The 24,664-nt window shown below is 37.1% G+C and overlaps 2 protein-coding genes across 8 annotated transcripts in view; one reads left to right on the top strand and one right to left on the bottom strand.

Moving 5' to 3' along the window:
• The window catches only part of SKAP1 (src kinase associated phosphoprotein 1), a 330,610-nt gene that overhangs the window by 182,027 nt on the left and 123,919 nt on the right, over positions 1 to 24,664 (bottom strand). The window lies entirely within an intron of this gene.
• LOC126938608 (39S ribosomal protein L23, mitochondrial-like) lies at positions 6,272 to 6,837 on the top strand. The gene has a single exon (XM_050762989.1). It carries the CDS (start codon positions 6,425 to 6,427, stop codon positions 6,749 to 6,751), a length of 327 nt encoding a protein of 108 aa, XP_050618946.1. The 5' UTR covers positions 6,272 to 6,424; the 3' UTR covers positions 6,752 to 6,837.

Here is a 24,664-nt window from a genome sequence, read left to right as displayed (position 1 = left end):
GAACTTTGAACTGCTCAGGAGATACCCTCTCCCCACATTGGGCATCCCTAGTTTTATCCGTTACCAATACGTAACTGCTATATTTTCCACTGACTCTATTTTTTTGTATAAAAATTAGCCAGGCTGAATGTCACAATGCCCTAAATAATTGCTTTTTTGGAGGGGAGGAGGGAAGGGTAAGGGTAAGAGGTGGAGCAGCAAGGGATGTTGTAAATAGAAAATGAACTCTGAACTCTATATGCCCCCAAAGGTCATTAATATCATGGCAGTGCTATTCCTTGAACTTCTAAATTTTACCAGGGTAGAAATTTTAGTTGCTAGAGTTTAACCAAAGTGTGAACTGCCCCTGCCCTTTAATTCCTCCCTCCCAAACCTATTCAGTTAAGCGAGGCACCTGCCTCCTAGGATCTTCACTCACGAGCCTGGTTATTCCGAAATAGTTTATCAATCATGATCTGTGTCAGAGATTACTTTTCTGTTAAAATTTGGCAAGTACTTTAGAGTTTACAGACAGAAATCACATACATTCTGACACAAAAAGACACAGCTGTTTAAGAAGAAACCCCAGGATAATAAGCCTATCCAAGCATCAGCCATGATAAATACAAGGAAAATCATGAACAAAAATATGGGTAGACTTTCATCAAATGCTTTCTTGTCCTATTTTATGGCAAGAGTCTATTTCTACAAAAATCTTTCTAAGGAAGACACAAGCATCTGGGGGTTGGCTACCTGTGCTTATATTTGAAATACTTCTGTATTCTGTTACATGAATCACATTTAACATTAAAATACGATTTTAGGCATTAGCCCAGTTTGGGCTCCAGTGCATATGTGGTTACATGTCCAAACACACAAACTCTACTGTAGAGAAAACAGATTGCCAGTTTTCCTTTTACCAGTTATGCTTCCTGTTTTCCAGTCAGTAATAGTGTCACTACATGAAGTGCAAAGGTAATATCTGATTGGGTGAAAAAAAAATTTAATATCTGCAAGAATTTTCTTGATTTGTTTTAAGTAGTTAAGTAATTTGTTTTCTTGAAGATACTTCTCTTAAGACGCTTACTAGGATAATCTTATAGAAAAGAATGTATTAGGATGACATAGAATCCAGAATGTTTAAAGGCCACTGGGCCTTAAAGGCTGTGTCTCCTCAGCAAGGGTTTCTATAACACTATGTGAAACTATGTTCTTATTGTTTGTCCTTTAAAAATAATACCAGGGTAAAGAAAAGATTTGAGGGCTATTTCTTTTTTCATCCCATGCAAGAGCTTACGGTCAACCTTAATGGAAGTTCTACATGCATTAAAAGAGAGAATAGACCCTTTGTTTCAGAAGAATGACCAAGACAAGGGTGAATTTTTGTTCCACTTTGTCAAGTTTAAGGGGAAACTGAATTCAGGAAAAGAGAGTGAGAGAGAGAGAGACCCCCAAACAACTTTCTTAGCTGTCTCTTCATGGCCTCCAATCTTAAACTTATAACGTTTTATTGTTATTCTGTAAACAAGTCAGGAATTTGCATTAGGAGATACTTGGCCATATGATATCTTGGAGGTGAGCTGTTTATTTGCATTCCATGCAGCTGGGTGTCTTCTGTGTGATCAGCAATAAAGCAGAAGAAACCAACAAGCCAGGAATATAATACTGGAGGTTTTCTTTCTGTCTACATCAGGAGAAAATGCTCCATTAAGGAGGTATAACTACTTTAATTCTATATTCTTAAAGGGATATGAATGAGAAAAATTCTTCTTGTTCCAAAGTGATAAAATAACTTGTTTATAGAAATATGGGTTGCTTGGTTTCTTGTTATGCACTATTGGTGGCAGGGGGTGGGGGGAGCGGTTGGTGTGAACAGGAACCGAACCTTGAACTTAATTTCCCCTTTGAACTCATGACCTTTGACAAGATTCCCCATGCGTTCCCCTTCAGACAAATTTCATCACAATTACAGTCCCTTCCACTTGAGTTAAAGATATATAATCATTGATTTGACCTAATTACCTGATACATCCCTTTCTTTGCAAGGTGAAGGCTAAATGTGTGAACAGAAGCTGACCCGTGAAGTTCTGATATCCAATTTTTATTCTAATTATCATAGAACACTTTCAGTCTTACTCTATTTTTCTCAAGTTTTCTTTTGGTCCCTTCCCTGAACCCACTATTCCTTCAAATTCAACAATGCCCCCTAGGTTTCAAGCTGCTTGGCAACAGACCTTCAAATGCATTATGCACTACATGTTCAAAGTGTCATTTTTAAACAAAAAAACTAAAGACCAACTCTGCATTAGAAAGTCGTCACTAATCCCTGTCTTTCATGAAAAAGTCTTCTGAGGAGATAAAAGAGTGGAAACTAGAAAGTTCCCACAAGGTTCTGAAATTATCTGACTTCTTAGCATCAATCTATTATGATTCAGACTCTCTTCTAATAATTTACAAACTTCAGGTTATAAAGCAGACACAGGCAATATCAATAGAGTTAGTATAATCAATTTAAACTATAGGGCTCTGTATTTTTTAAAGGGACTATGTGTGTGATGGTGGGGAGGTGGGGGATGTCTGCTAAGTTTAGTACAACAAATCCCAAGCAAAGACTTTAGTAAGAAAGTTTAAATAATGGGATACATTTTTAAAAATAAAATATGTGATTTAAAAGCAAAACTAAGGTTGATGTAAACTATATGAGTTGACTTTAAAAAATGAATTTGAGTATTCGTCTCTAACTCAAGTAAATTTTTAAAAGGAATAAACTGAAATCACACAGAGTTTTCATTATCTTGTCTTAGACTGTTGAAAAAGAAAGATGAATTGCAAAAAGTTAAACAGCAAAGAGTAAACAAAGAAGAAATTGTTCTCACTTCTTTATGTCATAGTTTACATACAGGGGCATCATGTTCTCTCAAAAACAAAATGACAGTCGATTTTCTTCTATATCATTTTTGTATCATATCACTACTGCCTCCAAACATTAACAGGCTATACAGGTAGAAGGGACAAAAGAGTTGGAAAGAAAACACCTATAAAGTCAAATAACCTGTTTATTTTGGTGGAGCTTCTTGTGTCCTCACTTACAAAAATTCAACAGCATTGAAAGAAAAAAGTAATCCTTCATCTGACCATCACAGTGGACTGGCATCCTGAATTTTATTATCAGCAATTAATTTTAACTATAGTTTGAAACCAAAGGCCTCAGCAAACAGGTGGCTAAACTCTTTAAGTAGGAAATTATCACAGTGTACACTGAGGGAAATCTCTAAAAGATTAACATTTTATGGTGTCAATTGTAACTAGGGTTGGACAGATATAACAAAATAGGCTGGAAGGTTCCCACAATGTTGGGCCATTAGGTAGTTTCTAAAAGGCAGGTAAAATCTGCTATGTTCCTTCACTTAGAAAAGTACAAAAATTATATATACAAAAAAAAACCCTCCAAGGAATACTTGAAAAATGCCTGATCTCAACTCCCACTTCTACCCAAGAGACTGAGGTGTAACCACGAAAGTACAGAGGAATGTCAGTTTCTTTGATGAAAGCAACACATAGCCAGATGGCTGGGATCCATGTTAAAAATCACATCATGGACTATAAAAACATTGCTTCTAATTCCTGTTTGGCTCTCATAAGGACCTTTGTCAATATATATTAATATTGACATCCCAGGCAACATTCCAGAAAACAGAGAGAAATAGGATGCCTATTCTGTGAGAGAAATACTAGATTTGGCATTATTGTTCTAAGCCTCAATATAGTTTAATGACAAATGGATGCATAGCAAAATATAACTAAAACAAACTTCCCTCACTTGCAAGTCAGAATTCCAGGTTTAAGAAGTAAATAAAAAATTTGTACTCATATAATAATTTTAGAATTGACAAAAACAGGGATAGAAATGCTGGAATATTCAGAAAAAAGGATAAATGTTATGTCCCTGGGGTTAAGCATGCTCTAAAATGATCCTCTACAGTCAAGATTCTTAATGTGGTATCTGTGAACACTCTGAAATTATATGCAAATGTGCATGTGTGCTTCCCTGTGCATGCTCATTTTTATAAGAACCACTGCTATGTAGTGATAAGAAAAAGAATAAAAGCACAAAAAATAATTATGACAATTTCCAAAGAAAAGATGCTGGAAGCCAATGAACAGCCAGCATCATCTCTGTAGAATCACCACTGTAGAACAGTGGTTTTTAAACTTTTTAAAATTGATTTCCCCAACTGTAAATTTTTATTAGACACAACTATCCATTTACTGTGTATATTTACAGATCTTATATATGATACTAATAATTCATTAATATTACAAAAGCTTAATTTCTTTCTTATATTCAGGTTGAGCATCCCTAATAGAAAAGTCCAAGATTCAAAATGCTCCAAAACCTGAAACTTTTTGAGCACTGATATGGTGCCACAAGTGGAAACTTCTACATATAAGTACTTAACACAAACTTTGTTTTATGTACAAATTATTTAAAATCTTGTATAAAGTTACCTTCAAACTATACATATAAAGCATATATGAAACATAAGTGGATTTCATGTTTAGACTTGGATCCCATCCCCAAGATATTTCTTTAGGTATATGCAAATATTCCAAAATCTGAAATCTAAAACCCATCTGGTCCCAAGCATTTGGGATAAGGGATACTCAACCTGTATATACATATATGCTAGTATTTTCTTCCCATCTCCTGTGGATCATCCAGTATACCTCACCCTAGTCTCTCCCCTCTTCCACTCCTATCTTAAATCAATTCTATAAAGAATAGAGAATTCTTTTAGAAATGTAAGTTAAATCAGCCGGGCGCGGTGGCTCAAGCCTGTAATCCCAGCACTTTGGGAGGCTGAGACGGGCGGATCACAAGGTCAGGAGATCGAGACCATCCTGGCTAACACGGTGAAACCCCGTCTCTACTAAAAAATACAAAAAGCTAGCCGGGCGAGGTGGCGGGCGCCTGTAGTCCCAGCTACTCGGGAGGCTGAGGCAGGAGAATGGCGTGAACCCGGGAGGCGGAGCTTGCAGTGAGCTGAGATCCGGCCACTGCACTCCAGCCCGGGTGACAGAGCGAGACTCCGTCTCAAAAAAAAAAAAAAAAAAAAAAAAATGTAAGTTAAATCATGCCAGTCTCTTGCTTAAAACTCACTAGTGGCTTCCCATATATACAAAATAAAATCCAAATATCTTACTATGGCTTAAAAGGCCTTTAGTGACTTAGTCCTTTCTGTCTCTTCAACCTCATTTCCTAACACTCTATCTCACTCTAGCCATACAGGTGTGGCTCTAGCCACATAGGTTTCTTGATTATTCCCTGAACACTCCAAGATGGGTTCTACCTCAAAGCCTTTGCATCTGCTATTCCCTGTGCCTGGAATGCTCCTCCCTTAGATCAACCCACAGTTTGATCTCTCACTTCATTCAGATCTCTGCTCAGAGGCCTCCTCTGATCACCCTGTTCTCAAAGACATCTACCGTCACCCTTTTTAGTCATTCTCTCTCTGTCTTTCTGTCTTTTTTGTTGTGTTTAGTTTCAGACCATTTACCATGGCTTGATATTATATAACATATTGGCCCCAGTAAAATATGAGCTCTATGGGGCTAAGGGTTTTGTCAGCTTCATCTCTGTGTCCCCAGTACTAGTCTAAAGTTGTGCACATAGTAGGTTCTCAATGGTAAATGAATGGAAGAAGAATAGTCAAAGCAATTGGCAGACATTCCATCTAATGTTCATCTGCATATGAACCTCAAAAGAATATTCACATGACAGAGGCTACCACACTAATATGAGCTATTGATCAGACAGCTAAAAATCAGCTTCCTCTTTCCCCAACTTGCATAACACTGAAACCACATCTTCCTTATGGTATTTATCACTGTTTCTTTTATACCATTCTTATTTCACACAGATCTTATCCCCCAGTAGCCTTTGTGGAAAAAAGTCCCAATCTGATCCTTCATCTTCTCCCTTATCACATCCAACATATGGCAGGTATCCAGCCCTTGGATTGTAGGCAGGGCTGACAGTCACATCCTGGCCATGACAATCTGAGGCCCGGCTGATCATGCAGAAGCGAAAGGTGCCAGCCTCTCCAAACCATAGTGAATGATGATCCCTGACTCTATGCTCAGAAGGATGTTCATGGGCATTCATCTGTTGACAAGGCTGAATGAAGAGAAGGAACTCCCACTGGAAATAAACCTATGAAAAATCACCAATCCCTTGTATGATAATTGAGGAAAAAAATTATCTTAGTGTTGATATAAAAATGATGAACACGGGAAGCGCGTGCGGCCGCCATGGCGCGGAATGTGGGTACCCCCGTACCAGTTGGGTGGCCCACAACTTCGGGTGTTCCCAACCAACTTCTTCATTCAGCTGGTGCGGCCCGGTGTGGCCTAACCCGAGGACACCGTGCAGTTCCGGATCCCCATGAAAATGACAAGGGTAGACCTCAGGAATTACCTCGAGAGCATCTATAACGTGCCCGTGGCTGCCGTGCGGACACGGGTGCAGTATGGCTCTAACAAGAGAAGAGATCACAGAAACGTGAGGATCAAGAAGCCGGACTACAAGGTCGCCTACGTGCAGCTGGCCCACGGACAGACATTCACGTTCCCAGATCTGTTTCCCGAGAAAGACCAGAGCCCCGAAGGCAGCACTGCCGACGGACTCCACGACATGCTCGCGGAGGAGAGGCAGCAGAGGCAGAGCAGTGACCCTTGGCGGGGCGGCGTCCCCAACTGGTTCGGGCTGTGATGGGGCGGCCATCAGGGATGCGCCCCAGGTAGGCACTGTGGCAGAGCAGCCCTGACACCTAAATAAAAGTCCTGCTGCGGGAGAAAGAGAAAAAAAAAAAAAAAAAGATGAACACAAAATAAAGACTAAACTTAAATGATGATCAGGTGACCTTCATTTCTTTTTTAGGGGTCAATTCCAAACAGAAGTAGAACTATCACAAACATGGCATTAAACATTTTAAAAATTGAATTAAATTAAGAAATCAAGTTATACAATAGGAACAATTTTAAAGATGAAGAAATGAAAGTGCTTAAAGGTTTGGACCAGCAAAGCATATTCTACACTTAGACCAGTAAGCTGGTCATATAAAATGTTCATAAAGATTTCCTTTTGAAATAAATATACTTGGATATGAATAATTTTCATGTGCCAGAAGTTAAATAAAGCTTGAAAATAAATGATAATAGGCAAGTTGCTTAACATTTCTACATCTTAGTATCTTTATCTGTAAACAAAAGGAACTGAAGTAACTTCAGGTCACTTCGAGGTCTGAAATAATTCAAATAAGAATCTAGTTGAGTTTTTCAGGATGCATATGTGTTTCATGCTTATTAATGGCTGAAACTAGAACAAATATTAAACTCTCATGAGACATTAAGTTAGAAGGCATCATATAAGTCAGCAAAAACAGAGAAGCAATAAAAGGGTAGAGGTAGAAACTAAAGTACTTCAAGAATAAAATAAAATGGAGTTAAATTAAGAAAAAAATGCAATCAACAGGTCTGAGAGAAAAATAATGCAAAATAGAAGTATCAATAAAATGAAAAGATTTAGAAAGCATAATACTGTAAAATGATTTAATGGCACCGGAAAAGTGCAAATCAACTTTCATTATGACACATGAACAATACCAATGATTTTTTGATTTCATGTAAAGCGTCATAATTCATAAGCCTGTAGGAAGGCATTCATATTTCTATATTCTTCTGTAGGAATTGCCATATTGAAACAGAACACTGGTCCATCCCTTTTGCCATGCTGCCCTGACAGCAAACAAATGTTTCAGAGAAGCGCTCTACTCTCACCAGTCCAAATTCAATACTACACCTAATGGTGCAATACTATATCAAGAACATCATTTCTTTTTGACCTCAGATGGCAATTATCTTATACCCAAAGCAGGAGGCTGGCTCACTTTGATTTCATGCTGGGTGGCCCACTTAAGAGGTTTCACTTATAATTACATCAAGACTGATATTTTCATTCACTTGGCTTTTCTGACACACTAAGCTACTTACACAATTTGCTGTCATCACCATCACAATTAGGCTTTCATGGGTGTGGAATAATGTACGTATAATACAAATGGTTGTATTTGCATTCGTAACTGTCCTTTTAAAAATCTTTGCTTTCCTGGCTGGGCGTGGTGGTTCACATCTGTAATTCCAGCACTTTGGGAGGCCACGGCAGGAGGATCACTTGAGGCCAGGAGTTCAAGACCAGCCTGGGCAACATAGTGAGACTCCATCTCCACAAAAAAAATTTAAAAATTAGCCAGGCATGGCATGTGCCTATAGTCCCAGCTAGTCTGGAGGCTGAGGTGGGAGGATTGCTTGGAGCATGGGAGGTTGAGGCTGCAGTGAGTCATGATTGCCCCACTGTCCAGCCTGGGCAAAACAGAGCAAGACCTTCCTTCGGGGAAAAAAAAATTGCTTTCTTAAAAATTAAGGTTTCTATTATTAGCTTCAATTTATTCAAAGTCTCAAGAATTCCCAACTTAATGTAAATAACCATCTTGAAGTGGAAATAAAAAGGAGAAATGAACTTTTAAAGAAGTACACATAGCAGTAAGAATAACTTTTGAATACATGAGGCTTTGGGCTTTATGTAGATAGTTCTCTGAGAGAGTGAACTAAACAGAAGAAATAGACTGGAATGGCAAAAGGAATTGATCAGGAGTGTGAAACTGGAGCTGGATCTCAGTTGTTTCTAGTCCTCTACAGATTCAAAGGTACATTGCAGAAGCACTTTAGCCATAAATCCCAAGGTCTCCTCATCTCCAGAGGAATCCTTTTTGGGGAAATCTTCGCCTGCCACACCCTTTCTATAGTCCTGGAGCAGACAATTTAATTAGAGCCTCTAGTATGACATTTAAATTAATGTAAAAGAATAGGGATTGGGACCAGCCTGGGCAACATAGAGAGACCCTGTCTCTAGTTTTAAAAAGAAAGAATTGGAGAAGCCTTTTTTCAACTGGGAAAATAATGACAAACTTGGAGATGCCAATTATTTTCTCCATCAGAGTATTCTGGACATAAGAAACAGCAGTAGATCATAGTAGTCAATGATGTTGCTCCATAGCTTGACTGGACAAGTAATTTTAAAATTCCAAGGTGGGTGGATCACTGGAGCCCAGGAGTTTGAGACCAGTCTGGGCAACATGGTGAAACCCCACTTCTTCAAAAAACACAAAAATTAGCTGGGTATAGTGGGATGAGCCTGTAGTCCCTGCTACTTAGGAGGCTGAGATAGGAGGATCACCTGAGCCTGGGAGGTTGAGGCTGCAGTGAGCAGTGATCACACCACTGCATTCCAGCCTGGGTGACAGAGTGAGATCATGTCTCAAAAAACAAACAAACAAACAAATAAATAAATGAATAAAATTCTGAATATTGTTTTTGCAGTGACTCCTCTTTTTTAATAAACATTTTGAAGGCTTGATCAGAAAGCTTATGACCAAGTATCTAAAGTATCCCTTATATGATAACCATTATGGTAACCCTCTATTAAATGGACAAATAATCTCATAGTCTTTTAGTAATCCAAAGGTTAAAAAAAAAAAAAAACCCTGAAAACAAAATTACCAGGATATTTCATGAGGCAAGAGATCCAAAGGCATACAAGATAACCCAGGAATAAAAATGAAGCCAAAAGGAAAAAAGGATGAATTTCCTATTGATGATATCTGTTATTACCAAGAAACAGTCTCTCATGAACCACAAACAACAGAGTAACAATTCAAGAATATGTCATCAGGAAAAACTCAGCCTTAAGTATTAATTAAATGATCTTACTGGTTCTCTGTAAACCTTAAAAAGCCCCTAAGTCTATTCTGGGAGGTATAATAAATCAGTAATATTATCTTAAGATTAAACTGATATTTCTAGACAAGGATATCTTTTGAAAGTAAATTTTTTCTTTACTCTCCCAGAAATAAGTTGCTATAAAAACCTAGAACATAGTAGACTCACAGTGCCCGGCACACTTATAAATGTTAAATAAAAGTAAATTATTTGGCCTGAACTTTATAACTCCTAAAAATACTAATGGTTACTGCAGTATAAAAAAGAAAGTAAGTTTCTCTTAAAAATCTTACTAAGGCAAAGAAAACACAATCAGAGGGAAAAAATCATACAAGTTTTTATCAAAAGAGAAAGGATTTCTTGGCTGGGTGTGGTGGCTCATGCCTGTAATTCCACTGCTTTGGGAGGCTGAGGCAGAAGGATTGCTTGAGCCTAGGAGTTTGAGACCAGCCTGGGCAGCACAGTGAGATCCCATCTCTACCTCCACCCATTTTTTTTTTTTTTTTTTTTAAAGAAAAAGCATTTCTTACTATCAGTAATAGTGGTAATTAAAAGAACAATAATGAATAAAATTCCTAGATACTTCAAAACTGTCATTCAACTGTTATGCTGGGCAAGGAGCAGCAGAAGACAGTGATTATTGAACACATTATATGTCAAATGCTTTCTGTTTCTGGTGGAAATCTATGCTTCCAGGGCTAGGCCAGCCAAGCCAATGACAGGCATCCAGATAATGAGCACCTTAGTATGTGAGGTCCCAGAATTTCTCCAACAACTTTTAGAGGATGTGATACTAATCAGTAACATGGCTAGCAGTCTCTAACAGAATGGAGAGAAACAAGCAACACTTAGCTAACCAAGAATTCCACTGGAGTATAGAAGGAACTACCCATTTGTATATGTTTTCTAATTACCCAAAAGCAAAGAATGACCCCTCAAGAAATCATTTGGGCCAATTCCCTACCTCTCTAGATATAAATATGTAACTTGTTCAAGATAGAGAGATAGTCAGCCACTCTATTTTAAAAGATTTTCAGGAACAATATTCCACAATGATCTTTTATATCCAGCTCATCCTTCTGTTTCATTATTATTATTATTATTATTTTGAGACAGAGTCTCACTCTGTCACCCAAGCTGGAGTGCAGTGGCTTGATCTCGGCGCACTGCAAGCTCTGCCTCCCAGGTTCACGCCACCCTCCTGCCTCAGCCTCCCGAGTAGCTGGGACTACAGGCACACGCCCCACACCCGGCTAATTTTTTGTATTTTTAGTAGAGACAGGGTTTCACCGTGTTAGCCAGGATGGTCTCAATCTCCTGACCTTGTGATCCGCCCGCCTCGGCCTCCCAAAGTGCTGGGATTACAGGCGTGAGCCACCAAGCCCGGCCTGTTTCATTATTTTTAAAGGTAAAATGCTCTCTCCAGTCCCTCTCTCTCCATGGAAAGGTCCACTGACATTGAAAGGTCCTCAACACTGCTCACCAATACCATGGCAAGCATCTCCTAATCTTCTCTCTAATAACCCTTTCCTCCCAAAATATAAACCTGACTAAGTCAATCTGTGATTTTTAAAAAAACTTCACAGCTGCCTATCACCTTCAAAATAAAGGTTGAACATAATCTTCAGAATCCATACCCAAATTATTTTTCCAGTTTTATCTTCTCCTGTTCCTACCCGTGCAGCCTATGCTCTAGCCACAGCCTACTACTGAACTCTACCCTTTGAATGTCTCCTTTCATATCTTTGCTCATTTTTCATTATCTGCCTGGCATTATCTTTCCTTATTTTTACCTGCTGACTGTACTTCAAAGCCTACTACCTTCTTAAAGTTTTTGTAGAATTTCCCATTCAAGATGGATCTTAAATTACTTTGTTCTCTTACTACATTATAAAATTAGCATACCTTCATTACTTATGCACGTAAATCTATTTATAAGCCACCAGACGGCAGGGATAGTCTTGCTCTCCTCTTTGTTTCTTAGCATAGAGCTTGCACAGGAAGTGACCGGAATGTTTGCTGAATTGTATTATGCATATTTATGTATGCATATATATATTTAGACCCATTTCGTTTGATATGTGGTTTATTTGGGGGTGGGGAAAATTACTAGAATCTGCAATAAAGGGAAGTTCATTGACAGTTACACTCAAGGTATAATAGAAAGAGTGGACTGGATATTTATGCTCTTCTAGCTTTGCTACTTATTGATTGTTGCCATGGGTAAGACACAATATCTCTGAGCAAGTGGCTGCTGTACCTATAGGCAGCAAGTCTATATTCCAGGCAGGAAGAAGGTGACAGAACAAAAGCAAAGGTGAAGACAGGAGGGGCAAAGGGCTTTCTCAACTTTCTTATTTTGGAGAGACAGTTCTTCTGGTGACTTCACTTTACACCTTGATGTCAGAACTGTGTCTCATGTCCTTATATTAGAAAAACCTGCCCTTCGTACTTTTCAGCTGGGCACATAGCCCCTGTGAAATAAGAGTTCTATAAGTAAGAAATAAGGTAGAATGGCTGGGCATGATGGCTCACGCCTGTAATCCCAGCATGCTAGGAGGCGGAGGCGGGCAGATCATCTGCGGTCAGGAGTTCGAGACCAGCCTGGCCAACATGGTGAAACCCTGTCTCTACTAAAAACACAAAAATTAGCCAGGCGTGGTGGCATGCACCTGTAATCCCAGCTACTTGGGAGGCTGAGGCAGGAGAATTGCTTGAACCCAGGAGACGGAGGTTGCAGTGAGCCAAGATCACACCAAAGCACTCCAGTCTGGGCAACAGAGTGAGACTCTGTCTCAAAAACAAAAACAAAAAAGAGAAAGAAATAAGGTAGAATGAACGCTGGTAGACAATTAGCAGAGCATGTTACAACTTGGAAGAGGGAAATAGTTAAATAGCTAAGTTTTCAGACAACAGTAAAAAAAAAAAAAAAAAAGCAAGAGAAAAAGAAGCCAAGTTAATGTGGACAAATTGCAGTAAAACCTCAGAAGACTGTATCAATCACTGGACAGAGAAATGGCAGATGAGTTCCAGCATAGCTAATGTATTTTTAATACTGGGAAAATATACAAGAAATTTTATTCAGAGTCCAAATTATATTTAGTGGATTATGGAAACTCAACAATTAAAACCAAGTAAGTTTCTCACTTAGATCATTAGAAAGTGATCCTTGAAAATGTTGGTTAAATGGGCTGCTCAGGGTAAATAGGGCACAAAATCCAAGGCATTATGATAGAAAGCATTGTGACCTTTAGCTTTAAATTTAGTTGTTTTCAAATTTATTTAACAACTATTTACTAGTAATAGTATGCATTATACTAAGAATCAATGCATTTGTTGAGCATTTCTATGTGAAAAGTACCACGCAGATCCTAGAGGCTGAAAGAGTGAGAACACAAAAGTTGAATCAGACATTACCGTTACCTTCAAAAAAGATCATAACGAAGAGGGAGATACATAGGAAGGCCTGGACAAAAAAAGAGGGACAAGAGGAATGATGCTGAGTGGGGTCAGGTTCCTAATAGGCCACAGTGTTGAGACTGGCTACTGTTCCTAGCACTGCTCCAGGGACAGATCGGGGAGTCTTCCCAGGTCTGGTTGGCATATTGTAAGGGACACTCCGACCTTTACAAACACATGCTGCTGTTTTGCTCTTTGCTCCTGACACATACTTATGTTATTGTGGACTCTCAGGTATTCTGAGCTGTTAACACTCAACACTTATTTAATGTCACAACTTCTAGCACGCTCATTTGAAAAAACAAAAACAACCAATGACCTTTCATTTTAAAAAGTAACATGTTCAAACAGCAAACTTAGGAAATATAGAAAAACACAAAGGGGGAAAAAAAGCAACCCATAATCTTATAACACAGAAAAACTCACTGGTAACATTTTGGTATATGTCCTTTCCACACGTTTTGTATCCTGCCTTTTCCCTTTAATACATCATGAACATTTTCCTATGACAATAATGACCCCTCTACTGACAACATGATTTTTAATGGCTGCACTGCATTCCATCATATGGATGTACTATAATTTATTAAACCAATCCCATGTAATTAGACATTTAGCTTGTTTCTAATTACTTGATGTTCTAACAGCCATATTATTTCCAAGATTTCTGAAGAGTAACTTTTATTGCTTATTTTTAATTATAAAAATTATACATGTTTTGGTGAAGAGAATTACAGTCTTTTTTCTTTGCACACATATACACACATTTCAAAAAGTGGGAGCTCACTGTATGTACTGTCTTATAACCTTATTTTTTCACTTAACAAACTACTAACATCTTTCCATAATCATTACATAAATATTATTCTACAAACACCACTTTTAGTGGTTGCATATATTCCATTGTATGGTAGTAGCTCAGGTATTTCTGTTTCCAATTTTTGTAAATGTCTATAATGAACGTTATTAAAGTTATTGTGTATACTTATTTTCTTGAATTACATTCCTAAAAGTTGAACTGGTAAGTCCAAAGGGCATTTACATTTAAGGTTTTTGTTACATTTTTCCCAATTTCTACTATACCAAACTATATATCCACCTGCAGCATGTGGTCTCTTCCTGTACTTTTACCCAACAGTGAGTATTTTCACTTATTGCCACCCAACCATGGTCAGCCTGACACATTTCTACTGGTCTTTTAAGACATAATTAAATATCATTTCTTCAGAGAGGCTTTCCCTGGTCTCCAGTTTTCTTTCCAAGTGTAGTTACTGCTTCTTCCACTATGCTCTCATATCACCATTTATGTTCCTCACTTTTGGTGCTTACTACTCAGTAGTCAAATTGCTGTTCGAATATTGTCTTTCCACCTAGACTGTGTGCCTCTTTTTGGAGGTAACGGTCATGTTTTATTCACTGCTGTAGTCCCAGTGCCTGGCTATGTCTGACACACAACAGGCACAATAAATGTTGGGTGAAGGTGCAGATTAGTGTCAAAACTCCCTGTTTTCCTAAAGAAAATGCTCCAGGCTGGTTTATGGATTTTAATTCTTTTTTAAAAATTTAGATTTTCATGATTTATTTAATAAAGTATCTAATGTCAGACAGTTAGTTTATACTTATTTTCTTTTGGATTTCAATTCTAGATATAATGTGCTGTACAGGAATCTATAGGTGTTAAATAAAAATAGGAAGTGTCCGGGATTACCAAAGTACAATCTAGAGAGAAATATTCATTAGTAGAGTAATCTTTACGGAAGGGAAAACCATATATGTCTTTCCAGACTTTGACCTTCTTCTATTTCAGAATCCATAACAAATACCAGACGTGTACAAGCAAAAGAGTCTTCATACTATAAGTAGCTTTCATTTTAAGGGGAAAACTGTTCATTAATTCACACAAACACACTTTCTATTGTCAAAAATGTACACACACATCATCATCATCTTTGTGTGCAAACAACATAAATCTACAAGTTATAACCAAGTAGAGTATAGGAAAACTTAAAAATGGTTATATTAATGTTATAACATTTTGTAATCCTTCCAGGGGTGTAAAGCATAAATAATTTGACCTTTATTATAAACAACCTGGTAATTAACATCCTTGTACATACATCCTGCTCTTTGCCAGAACTGTCTCCATAAAGGGGGGAAATGCATTTGTTTGTTTTAGTATGGGCCAGACTAATTAAAATTCCTGTGAAAATCTTCCTGCCTCATATTATTCTTAAAATCATAAGTTCATTTGTTTCAAAGCTACAGAAATAGAGCTGATAAAAACAAAAGAAACTATAGAGCTTGTGGGAAGCTCTATAGGTCAAATGGCTCAGGGTCCTCAATCTTCTGGTGCTTCAGAATTGATTGGAAATAACATATACAAGGTTGTCTCTCATTGGAACATATTTTTCTGCAAACTCAGCATCCCCGTAAATGAAGAAGTGATTTTGTTTTGAATGGCTTATCTAGATCAAATTCGAACACTTGGACATTATAGCTTATCTTGTAAGTACATTCCTTTTATGTTTGAAAACTGTTTTAAATGTTTGTTTTTATTCCTATGTTGATTGTGGATCAGAATTCAGAGCAGGACATTAATATATATCTAATAATCCCCCCACTGGTTTTTCTAGATTATTCCCCATTCTGATGACCACAGAACTTTAAACTTGAGTATTATTAAGATTTACAGAATACTAGGAATTTATTATAAAGCTCTCCAATCCAAAATGCTTTTTTTCTAAAGAACCATTTTAAGTGTCAACCACAAGGTATGTGATAAGAAATTTCTTTCTTTCTTTTTTTTTTTTTTTTTTGAGATGGAGTCTCGCTATGTCCCCCAGACTGAAGTGCAGTGACATGACCTTGGCTCGCTGCAACCTCTGCCTCCTGGTTCAAGTGATTCTCATGCCGCAATCTCCCAAGTAGCTGGGACCACAGGCATGCGCCACCACGCCTGGCTAATTTTTGTGTTTTTAGTAGAGACGGGGTTTCGCCTTGTTGGCCAGGCTGGTCTTGAACTCCTGATATCAGGTGATCTGTCTGCCTCAGCCTCCCAAAGTGTTGGGATCACAGGCGTGAGCCACCGTGCCCAGCATAATAAGAAAATTAAATAGGCAAAAGGTTTATGGTCATTCAGAAGAGACACTAGGGTCAACACACTAAATAGCAATGACTGCTATTTATTTTTTAAAATTTTGTATTTTCCAAAGTGATCACTGAATATTAAGCTAATGGAACATTCTTTCTGTCAATTTCACTATAGAAAGGTATAAAGTTTGAGACTAAGTGATAGAGCAGAAAATAAATCACGGTTTTCAGTGCATCTGCACCTTAATTTAGTTTCCAATACATCTGCACCTTAGTTTCTCTTTTCTTTTTAAAAAATTCTTGCCCATGTAAGACATTTTATTATGTTTTAAAAATCTCTTTTAATCTACATGTTGCCCTTCATCCCTTTCTTTTCCTTATAAGTTATCCATTTAAGTACCTGGAATATTTGACTCTGGAGTTTCCCACCGTCTGCATTTTGCTAATTGCCTATTAGCAAGGCAATTCAGCATGTTCTTCTAAGGTCTCACTCTTAACACCTAGACTGGAGCACAGTGGTGCAATCTTGCCTCACTGCAGCCTCAACCTCCTGGGCTCAAGCCATCCTCCCTCAGTCTCCTAAGTAGCTGGGACTACAGGTGCATGCCACCACACCTGGCTAATTTTTTTTTCTTCATTTTTTTTAGAGATGGGGTTTCGACCTGTTGCCCAGGCTGGTCTCAAACTCCTGTGCTCAAGTGATCTGCCTGCCTTGGCCTCCCAAAGTGCTGGGATTACAGGGATGAACCACTGTGCCCCGCCATGCCTCTGTTTCTTAATCAGAAAAATGGATACTCATGCATGAAAGTATTACAGCTCACTGTGATGCCCATAATTATCACCACAGAGAGAGTTGAATACTGAGAAACAACAATGGCAAGAGTGAGATCAGAGAACCCATACTCTGCAACTGTCTGTCTTTCATCTGGGTTCCAGCTCTGCTACATGTGAGATGTATGATCCCAGATGAATCTCATGCTCAGTTTCCTCACCTATCAAACAAGGATACGACTCACCTCACGAGAGTGCTGTGAGGGTTAAATGTGGTGATGCATTTGAACAAGGTTTTTAAAGTGCAAAGAGCTATAAAGTGTACAAATTCGTGACAGCATTACTTATAATCAGGGGCTTAAATATCTTTATAATGAAAAAATATTTTAATGTGTTGGAAAATCTATCTCTTGAGAAAGGTTAGATATGACACTGACTTGAAACAAAAGGGTCTGTATGACTTAATGAATAATTGTGAAGGAATAAATGATACCCCTGTACCTAGGAAACTTACAGCCCTATGACCCAGGAGCTCTGTGAGTTCTATAGGATGATAGCAGTGGGTTTCTGTCCTACACAAACATCTCAGTACCATTTAAACAACTTACTCCAAAGCCACCAATCAAAATGTCAAGTAATGATTTACAGTGGGTGAATACTGAAAAAAAAAAAAAAAAGTGCTGATTTTTATTTACCTTTCAATCTGTGCAAATCCATTAACTATGGATGCTAATGCTCTTCTTCAAAGCACTTTGCCAGGTCACTTCCTTTCTTCCACTCCACATCCTGTTTTCTCTGGGCTTCTCACATAAATTTATTTGAGGGCTCTCCTGCCTATTCACCTACCTTGCACCTCTGACCTTCTCCTCAGCCAGCCTATATCTGAGCCTTCCTTTCTACTCTCCCTTGCCCACCAAACTTCCATTCCATCTGTTTTTAAAGAAATTTCTTAAATACTATTTTCAGGTACTCTTGACTAGTTAAGAAGTCATTTTTCTAGAGCTGTGGTCTTCAATTTGGTAGCCACTTGCTACATATGGCTATTTAAGGGTATATTTAAATTAACTAAAATATTAAATTTTAAATAGTTTCTTAGTCTTCCAGCCACATTTCAAGTGCTCAGTAGTTATAAATGTTAGTGGCTGCTCCACTAGAAAATGCAAATATTATATATTATAGACCATTTGCATCACTACAGAAAGTTCTGTCGGACAGTGCTAGAGCCCATTTTTCTCTATAATAGTGGAAGACAGTGTGGTGTAGTAGGAAAGGTATGAATTTTGAAATTAGACGCCCTTTGTCTTTTCAATACTGGACTTAAAAGATAACTACAAGAAATTATACAAGTGCCTAGCACAATGCCTGCCAGAGTAGGTGCTCGATTCATGGTAGCCATTATTAATGTGCTACTGCTTTTTAAAGTAACTCTGGAGTCTCTGTTTTCCTTTTAGCAGGGCACACAAAAATCTGGAGGAGTAACAATCAACGTGACTGGGCATGGTGGCTCATGCCTGTAATCCCAGAACTTTGGGAGGCCAAGACGGAGGGATCACTTGAGGTCAGGAGTTCAAGACCAGCCTGGCCAATATGGTGAAACCCCGTCTCTACTAAAAAAATACAAAAATCAGCCAGGCGTGGTGGCAGGCACCTGTAATCTCAGCTACTTGGGAGGCTGAGGCAGGAGAGTCACTTGAACCTGGGAGGCGGAGGTTGCAGTAAGCTGAGATCAGGCCATTGCACTCCAGCCTGGGGGACAAGAGTGAGACTTTATCTAAAAAAAGCCAAAAAAACAAACAAACAAAAATCAACGTTACTACCTTTTCTGTGAGGCATACTAGAAATAATATGGGTTTTGGAACTACGGAGACTTGATCAAATCCTGCCTCTGCCCCCTTATTAGTGGAGAAACTCGGGCAGATTAATTTTTCTGATGCTTGAATTTCTTCATCTGTGATAAGGAAATAATAATACCCACAATGCACAGTAGTAATGATGATTAGAGGTAATGTGTGTAAAATACTATGTCTGGCACATGGTAGGCATTCAATAAATTTATTACAGAAAGCAGGTACTATTAATTCACCTTATAGAGTGCCATGTATTCAGCATAGTTATGTGCTAAGTAAGTGATTGTTGTTGTTGGTAATGAAGGCCAGGCTAATAAATCTTTTGCAGGATGGTGGTATTTATGCTTTTGTTTAAACACTTCTCCCTACACAGGGCTTTCTCTCGTACTCCTAGGATGCAGGTAAACTTAAGTTTTTCTCTATGGTATTATCAATTCCAGTTAATTATTTTTTTAGTTTTAAAAATTTTATATGAGAAGGAAAAAAATGAGTATTCACGATTAATCGGAAAGCCTTTAATTTACCATTATTTGGTAGTTTTTACTATTATGAAGACAGTTACGGAGCGGTATGTGGATTGGAACTGCAGATTGGCATAAAGGACTGCCACTATCACTGTCATCAACAAAGGTTGCGGCTTAAAATTTTGCCTGGACAGCAAGTCTAACATTTCTGCCATCAGAGCATAATCCAAAAGTCACAACTCAACAAAGAAAAACAAAAACCAAACAAACCACCGGAGGTTAAACGTATGCATGAGACATTGGAAGGCTGTGGGAAGGAGAAGGGAAGCATTCTGCAACCCGCCCTCTTCATTCATGCTGCCAGAAGGGCAAATAAGAATTGTGTCCCTCTTGCTTCTGGCAGTTGGCACACCCTAAGTGACAGCACATTTCAAGAAGCTGTTCTATTTGCTTGAGTTGTCTCGTTCTTTCAACTGCTGTGGTGTTGTGGGTCCTGCTAAAATATCTTTGGGGGAGTGGGTGAAGAGTGGTGAATCACAAATTTAGTAGCCAGTTATTCCCCAGGGGGGAAAAAAACAACAAAGAGTGACCAAGTAACCAAGTAAAGAGAACTATGAGTTCAATAACCAGGATTATCCCATGGCAAGGATTCTGTTATCGTTGGGCATGATTCCTTTATCTCTCAGAGACAATCAACCTTCAGCCAGAGGAGTGTAACCTTAAAACCTCATAACTCAATTTAACATAGTGTTAAAGTTTGGGGGGATATTTATCAGTGCTGAGGCTGATACAATCAGTCTGAGGGACCCTCGAACAAAGAGCAGTGGGTGAAGAACATGTCACCTCCGTGCACATTTGTTTCCTTGATGAACAAGGGGCTATTAGCTGCAGAGAAAGCATTATCTAGGTGAAGAATGATGCCGATTGTTTTAGCTACTTCTCTTGAAATTGTGGAATAGAACACAGAATCTTAGTGAGTTAAGGAGCAGTTTTTGTTAATATGATGTGGATTTTTTTTAAGTTTAATTTGGCAAAATATAGACACATATTCTTCGATAGTAACCAGGAACTAATTTGAAACATACATCTCTTTTAACCTCTGCTCTTACTTCATTAAATCAAAAAATTTAAAGATAATCACATAGGCTGGGCGTGGTGGCTCACGCCTGTAATCCCAGCACTTTGGAAGGCCAAGGCAGGCAGATCACCTCAGGTGGGGAGTTGGAGACCAGCCTGACCAACATGGACATATCCGTCTCTACTAAAAATACAAAATTAGCCGGGTGTGGTGGCGCATGCCTGTAATCTCAGCTACTAGAAAGGCTGAGGCAGGAGAATCGCTTGAACCCGGGAGGCGGAGGTTGCAGTGAGCCAAGATCGCGCCATTGGCTCCATTCAGCCTGGCAACAAGAGCGAAACTCCGTCTCAAGAAAAAAAAAAAAAAAAAGATAATCATATAAGGCTTTAAAAAAAATCTAGTTTTCATGCAAAATACTAGCTTTCATGCAAAATTTAAGAAGAAAGGCCATATATGGCTTTTTTTTAGTAATAAGCTAGTTAATAAAGCATCTAAGGAGGGATGAAATATATTCATTGAACATGTGGCTTTTTAAAGAGCTATGCATCATCTACAAAATTTAATTCTCAATAAATTATAAATTTTAATTGTGAATTTTTATACAAAATATTATTTCTAAACATATCTTGCCAATAAAATTTTGCCACTCTCTTCACATTATGTTGTAAATTAATCATTGTCCTTACTGATTCTAAGTAGAAATGTAACTTGTAATGCCTTTTTAAAAACTACCTCATGATTTTAGTTTGTTTTTTAAAAGTACTTTTAAAAAATAATTACATTCTTATTTTAAAATACATTTTCTTTAATTTTACCTTTCAGCATAGTTTATTATATTATTACAGCTTTAAATAACTGATAACATTTATACAAGAATAATCTTATTAACTGCTCTGTATGCAGGTTTTCAGATTTAAAATATAAAATTGTATTATTTTTGTTGAATAGGCTTACTTTTATAATTTCTTTTTACATGCTCTCTGGATAGGCTGGACGATGAACTGATAATTTAAGTTAACATCTTGGAAATCCAGGAACTTTCATATAACAAACTTATTAAAATATATTTCAGAAACTAAACTTTAGACGATAACATGAAATATCTGCTTTTATCATTTAAAAAATGACCAGCATATTTCATTTTAAAAGGATAGTAAAAGTTTCTTAATCAAAAACTTCTCAGGGATTTTTAACCACAAGGATTTACTGCAAACCTGCTGCATCTGCCAGGCCAGTAAAACTGCCAGCCTACCTCAGTCAATATCTCATATCAAGATGCCACGTTTTAAAAATCTTCCTGATGGGATAAATATTGTAGAATATATTCTTTACTAACTCTGCAGATACAGCTTTCATGGAGACATTTATGAGACATGAAAGAATTGAGGGAAAAATAAAACCTACACTGCTTTTTAGGGTTTTAAAAAAATTCTTTATTGGAATTTCAATAATTCATTTAGCAGAGTGTGCAAAAAATTTCATAGAAATCTTTTCTTAATTTTACACTTTTGCCGTATATTGAAAATCATACCCAGCATGGTCTTATATTACTTGGACTGAAAAATATAATATGTTAGAATTATTATGAGTGATAACGTGGGTAAGAGTTTAAAGAACATTATAAGTAAATCAGACAGAACTCAATTTTTGCCTATTCTAGATAGGAAAAGTAAACTTAAAGTTGCAAAACTTTTTACCTAGGTGGTGGCTTCTGCATTGCTAGACCAGGACCTCTGCAATGTTCTGTATAGTGATTCATACTGTAACAGCCATAATTTCAATATACAGTATCTCACCCTGTAACAATCATAAGCAAACTATGAAATGTGTCACAATTACTTACTCAACTGGCAGAATTTACCAAATCACCACTTGTACAATTTCAGCTATTTCCCTTAACTAACTTCTTAAAAACAGAAAGAAACAACAAAATGTAATAATGTAAGAAATAATGTAAGCATGTAAGAAGCAACAAAAATGCTGACAGAAGGCCAGCATTAGATAAAAATGTAAACACTCTGAAAGCTTATGATTTATGTGCCTTCACAAGTTAGTCCTCATTTATTTTTGCCAGATCTAGTTAGTGGAGTAGCCTAGCCTCCTAACTGCACTGGAATTGATATGAACTTTTCCACCATTTGTCCTAAATTTCTTTGCATCTGATAGGCAAAGTCATTATTCTTTCATATACCTTTTTATCTGAATAGACAAAGCTGAGACATCTTATATTGCTGAAAAATGTTTTTCTGCTGGCAAGACAAGCTATATGTATTGCCTCTTAACACTGAATGAAATATATCTAACCAAATTAATATATTTAGAGTTAGGGAATTACATTACAATTTAAAATTGTAATGAATCCATGGAACAAATATGAAAGCAGTAAAAAGTTTTCCCTGTTTAGCTCCTTCTAATGTATCTCACCCCAAACAAATAGGGAATTTTAATGAATCCAAATTAGGGGGAAAACATTTAAAATACTAATACTATCAAATTTAAGTAAATTTGCTATTTTTGAGAAAGCAAACGTGCAAAAGATTCCACATGAAGAGCTCCTTGAATTGTCCTGATGTTTCCTAGGAAAATTAAGAAAGATATTTGCTTTACAGATGAAAGCATTTGCACACAGAAAGCAAGAAAGCAAAGAAGGTAGAAGGAAACTGCCTTACTTTCAGTTTCAATTATATGATAAAGAAAATAATCATATTTAAAATAAGATACTCAACAGGTACTCAGATGCAGTTTCCTAGGAAATCGCCTTCTATCCTACACTTTGACAACTATTCTGATACCCCAAGAGACCCTGACACCCTCTTATGGTTACACAGGTTAAACTTCTGCAAATAATTTCTATATTATGCTGTTATCAACTTTAATATTCAAAAAGCTAGTCATTGTAATTTCCCTAATAGTGCTAAACGGAAGAGTACAAAATATTAAGCTAATTAATAAAATCTGTTTTAAAAATATTCTAGAATGAACATTTTCCAAAGCCAAGTAAAGACAGATCCCTTCAGAGAGCTTTGTGAAAATATATCAATAACTTAAAAACAATAAAGAATGTATTTCCAAAAACAATCACAACTTTTTGGTGACCAAAGCAATTGAAATGTACATAGTAGTAAATAGCACAGGTATAACTAAAGGCCATCTTCTGCTTCTCTACTCAGATAAGAATGTTCCAGAGTTTTTATAAAAATCCACAATTTTATCTGTCTCATGAAAGCATGGCCTTTACATTAAAAAAAATCAGGCCCAGCAGGTATCTAAGAAATCTGACACAGATCAAGAGATCAAGGTAAGATTGCCTAACTTGATTGTAGTTAAATCTAAAAAATGTTATATCAAATTATTATTTTTAAAAAATGCATACAAATTAGATCATTCCTATGTAGATCCATAAATGTTTTGCTATTAAGAGGTTTGATCTGTAGGTTGGTTAAATTTTTTCTTCAGGTGCTCATAGGAATGTCAATACTAAAAATTAATATTAATAAATAGCTAAGATTAAAATCATATTCACATCTCTTAAGGGAGAAGCACATAGTTTAATAAAAGTAAATTGATTTCCTTATTTTTAAAAAATAATTATAATCTCTTAAAGTAGGGGAGAAAGAAGAAAAATTAGTCAAAATCACGAGCTTCCTAATTGATATTTGATTATTGCATATTCTCACTTATTTCACCTGCGACCAACTCGTTTTCATTTTGTTGTGGTATGTCTATATCATTCTTCTCTTACAATTCCTCAATGAGTATAATATTCAGTACTCCCTTTTGGGGAAAAAAGGACAATATTTAATATTAAAAAGCATGGTCTCAAATTTATTCCTAGAGTTCCCAGAATAACTAAATAGGACCCCATATTTTCATCAGAATGTGATTTGAGCATAAAACAGTCTACCTTAACCATTACTCAAGTTTCTGAATAGCCTAAAACAAAACAAAACAAAACAAACTTAGGGATAGTGTCTAATTTTAATCACTTTCTGCATTGCCATCTAAGACATATTAATAGCAACTTTTCATTGGTTCTTGTCTAGAGATCAACTATTTCAAGGCAGAAGGGTTACTTTTAGTAGTCTTCTAGAAAACAAACATAATTTTTTGCTACCTGTAAAAATTTATTCCATAGGCAA

The sequence above is a fragment of the Macaca thibetana genome, chromosome 16, assembly GCF_024542745.1.
Source record: "Macaca thibetana thibetana isolate TM-01 chromosome 16, ASM2454274v1, whole genome shotgun sequence".
NCBI lineage: Eukaryota > Metazoa > Chordata > Mammalia > Primates > Cercopithecidae > Macaca > Macaca thibetana.
Note: the sequence above shows the minus strand (reverse complement) of the source record. Positions and strands in the feature narration are given on the sequence as shown.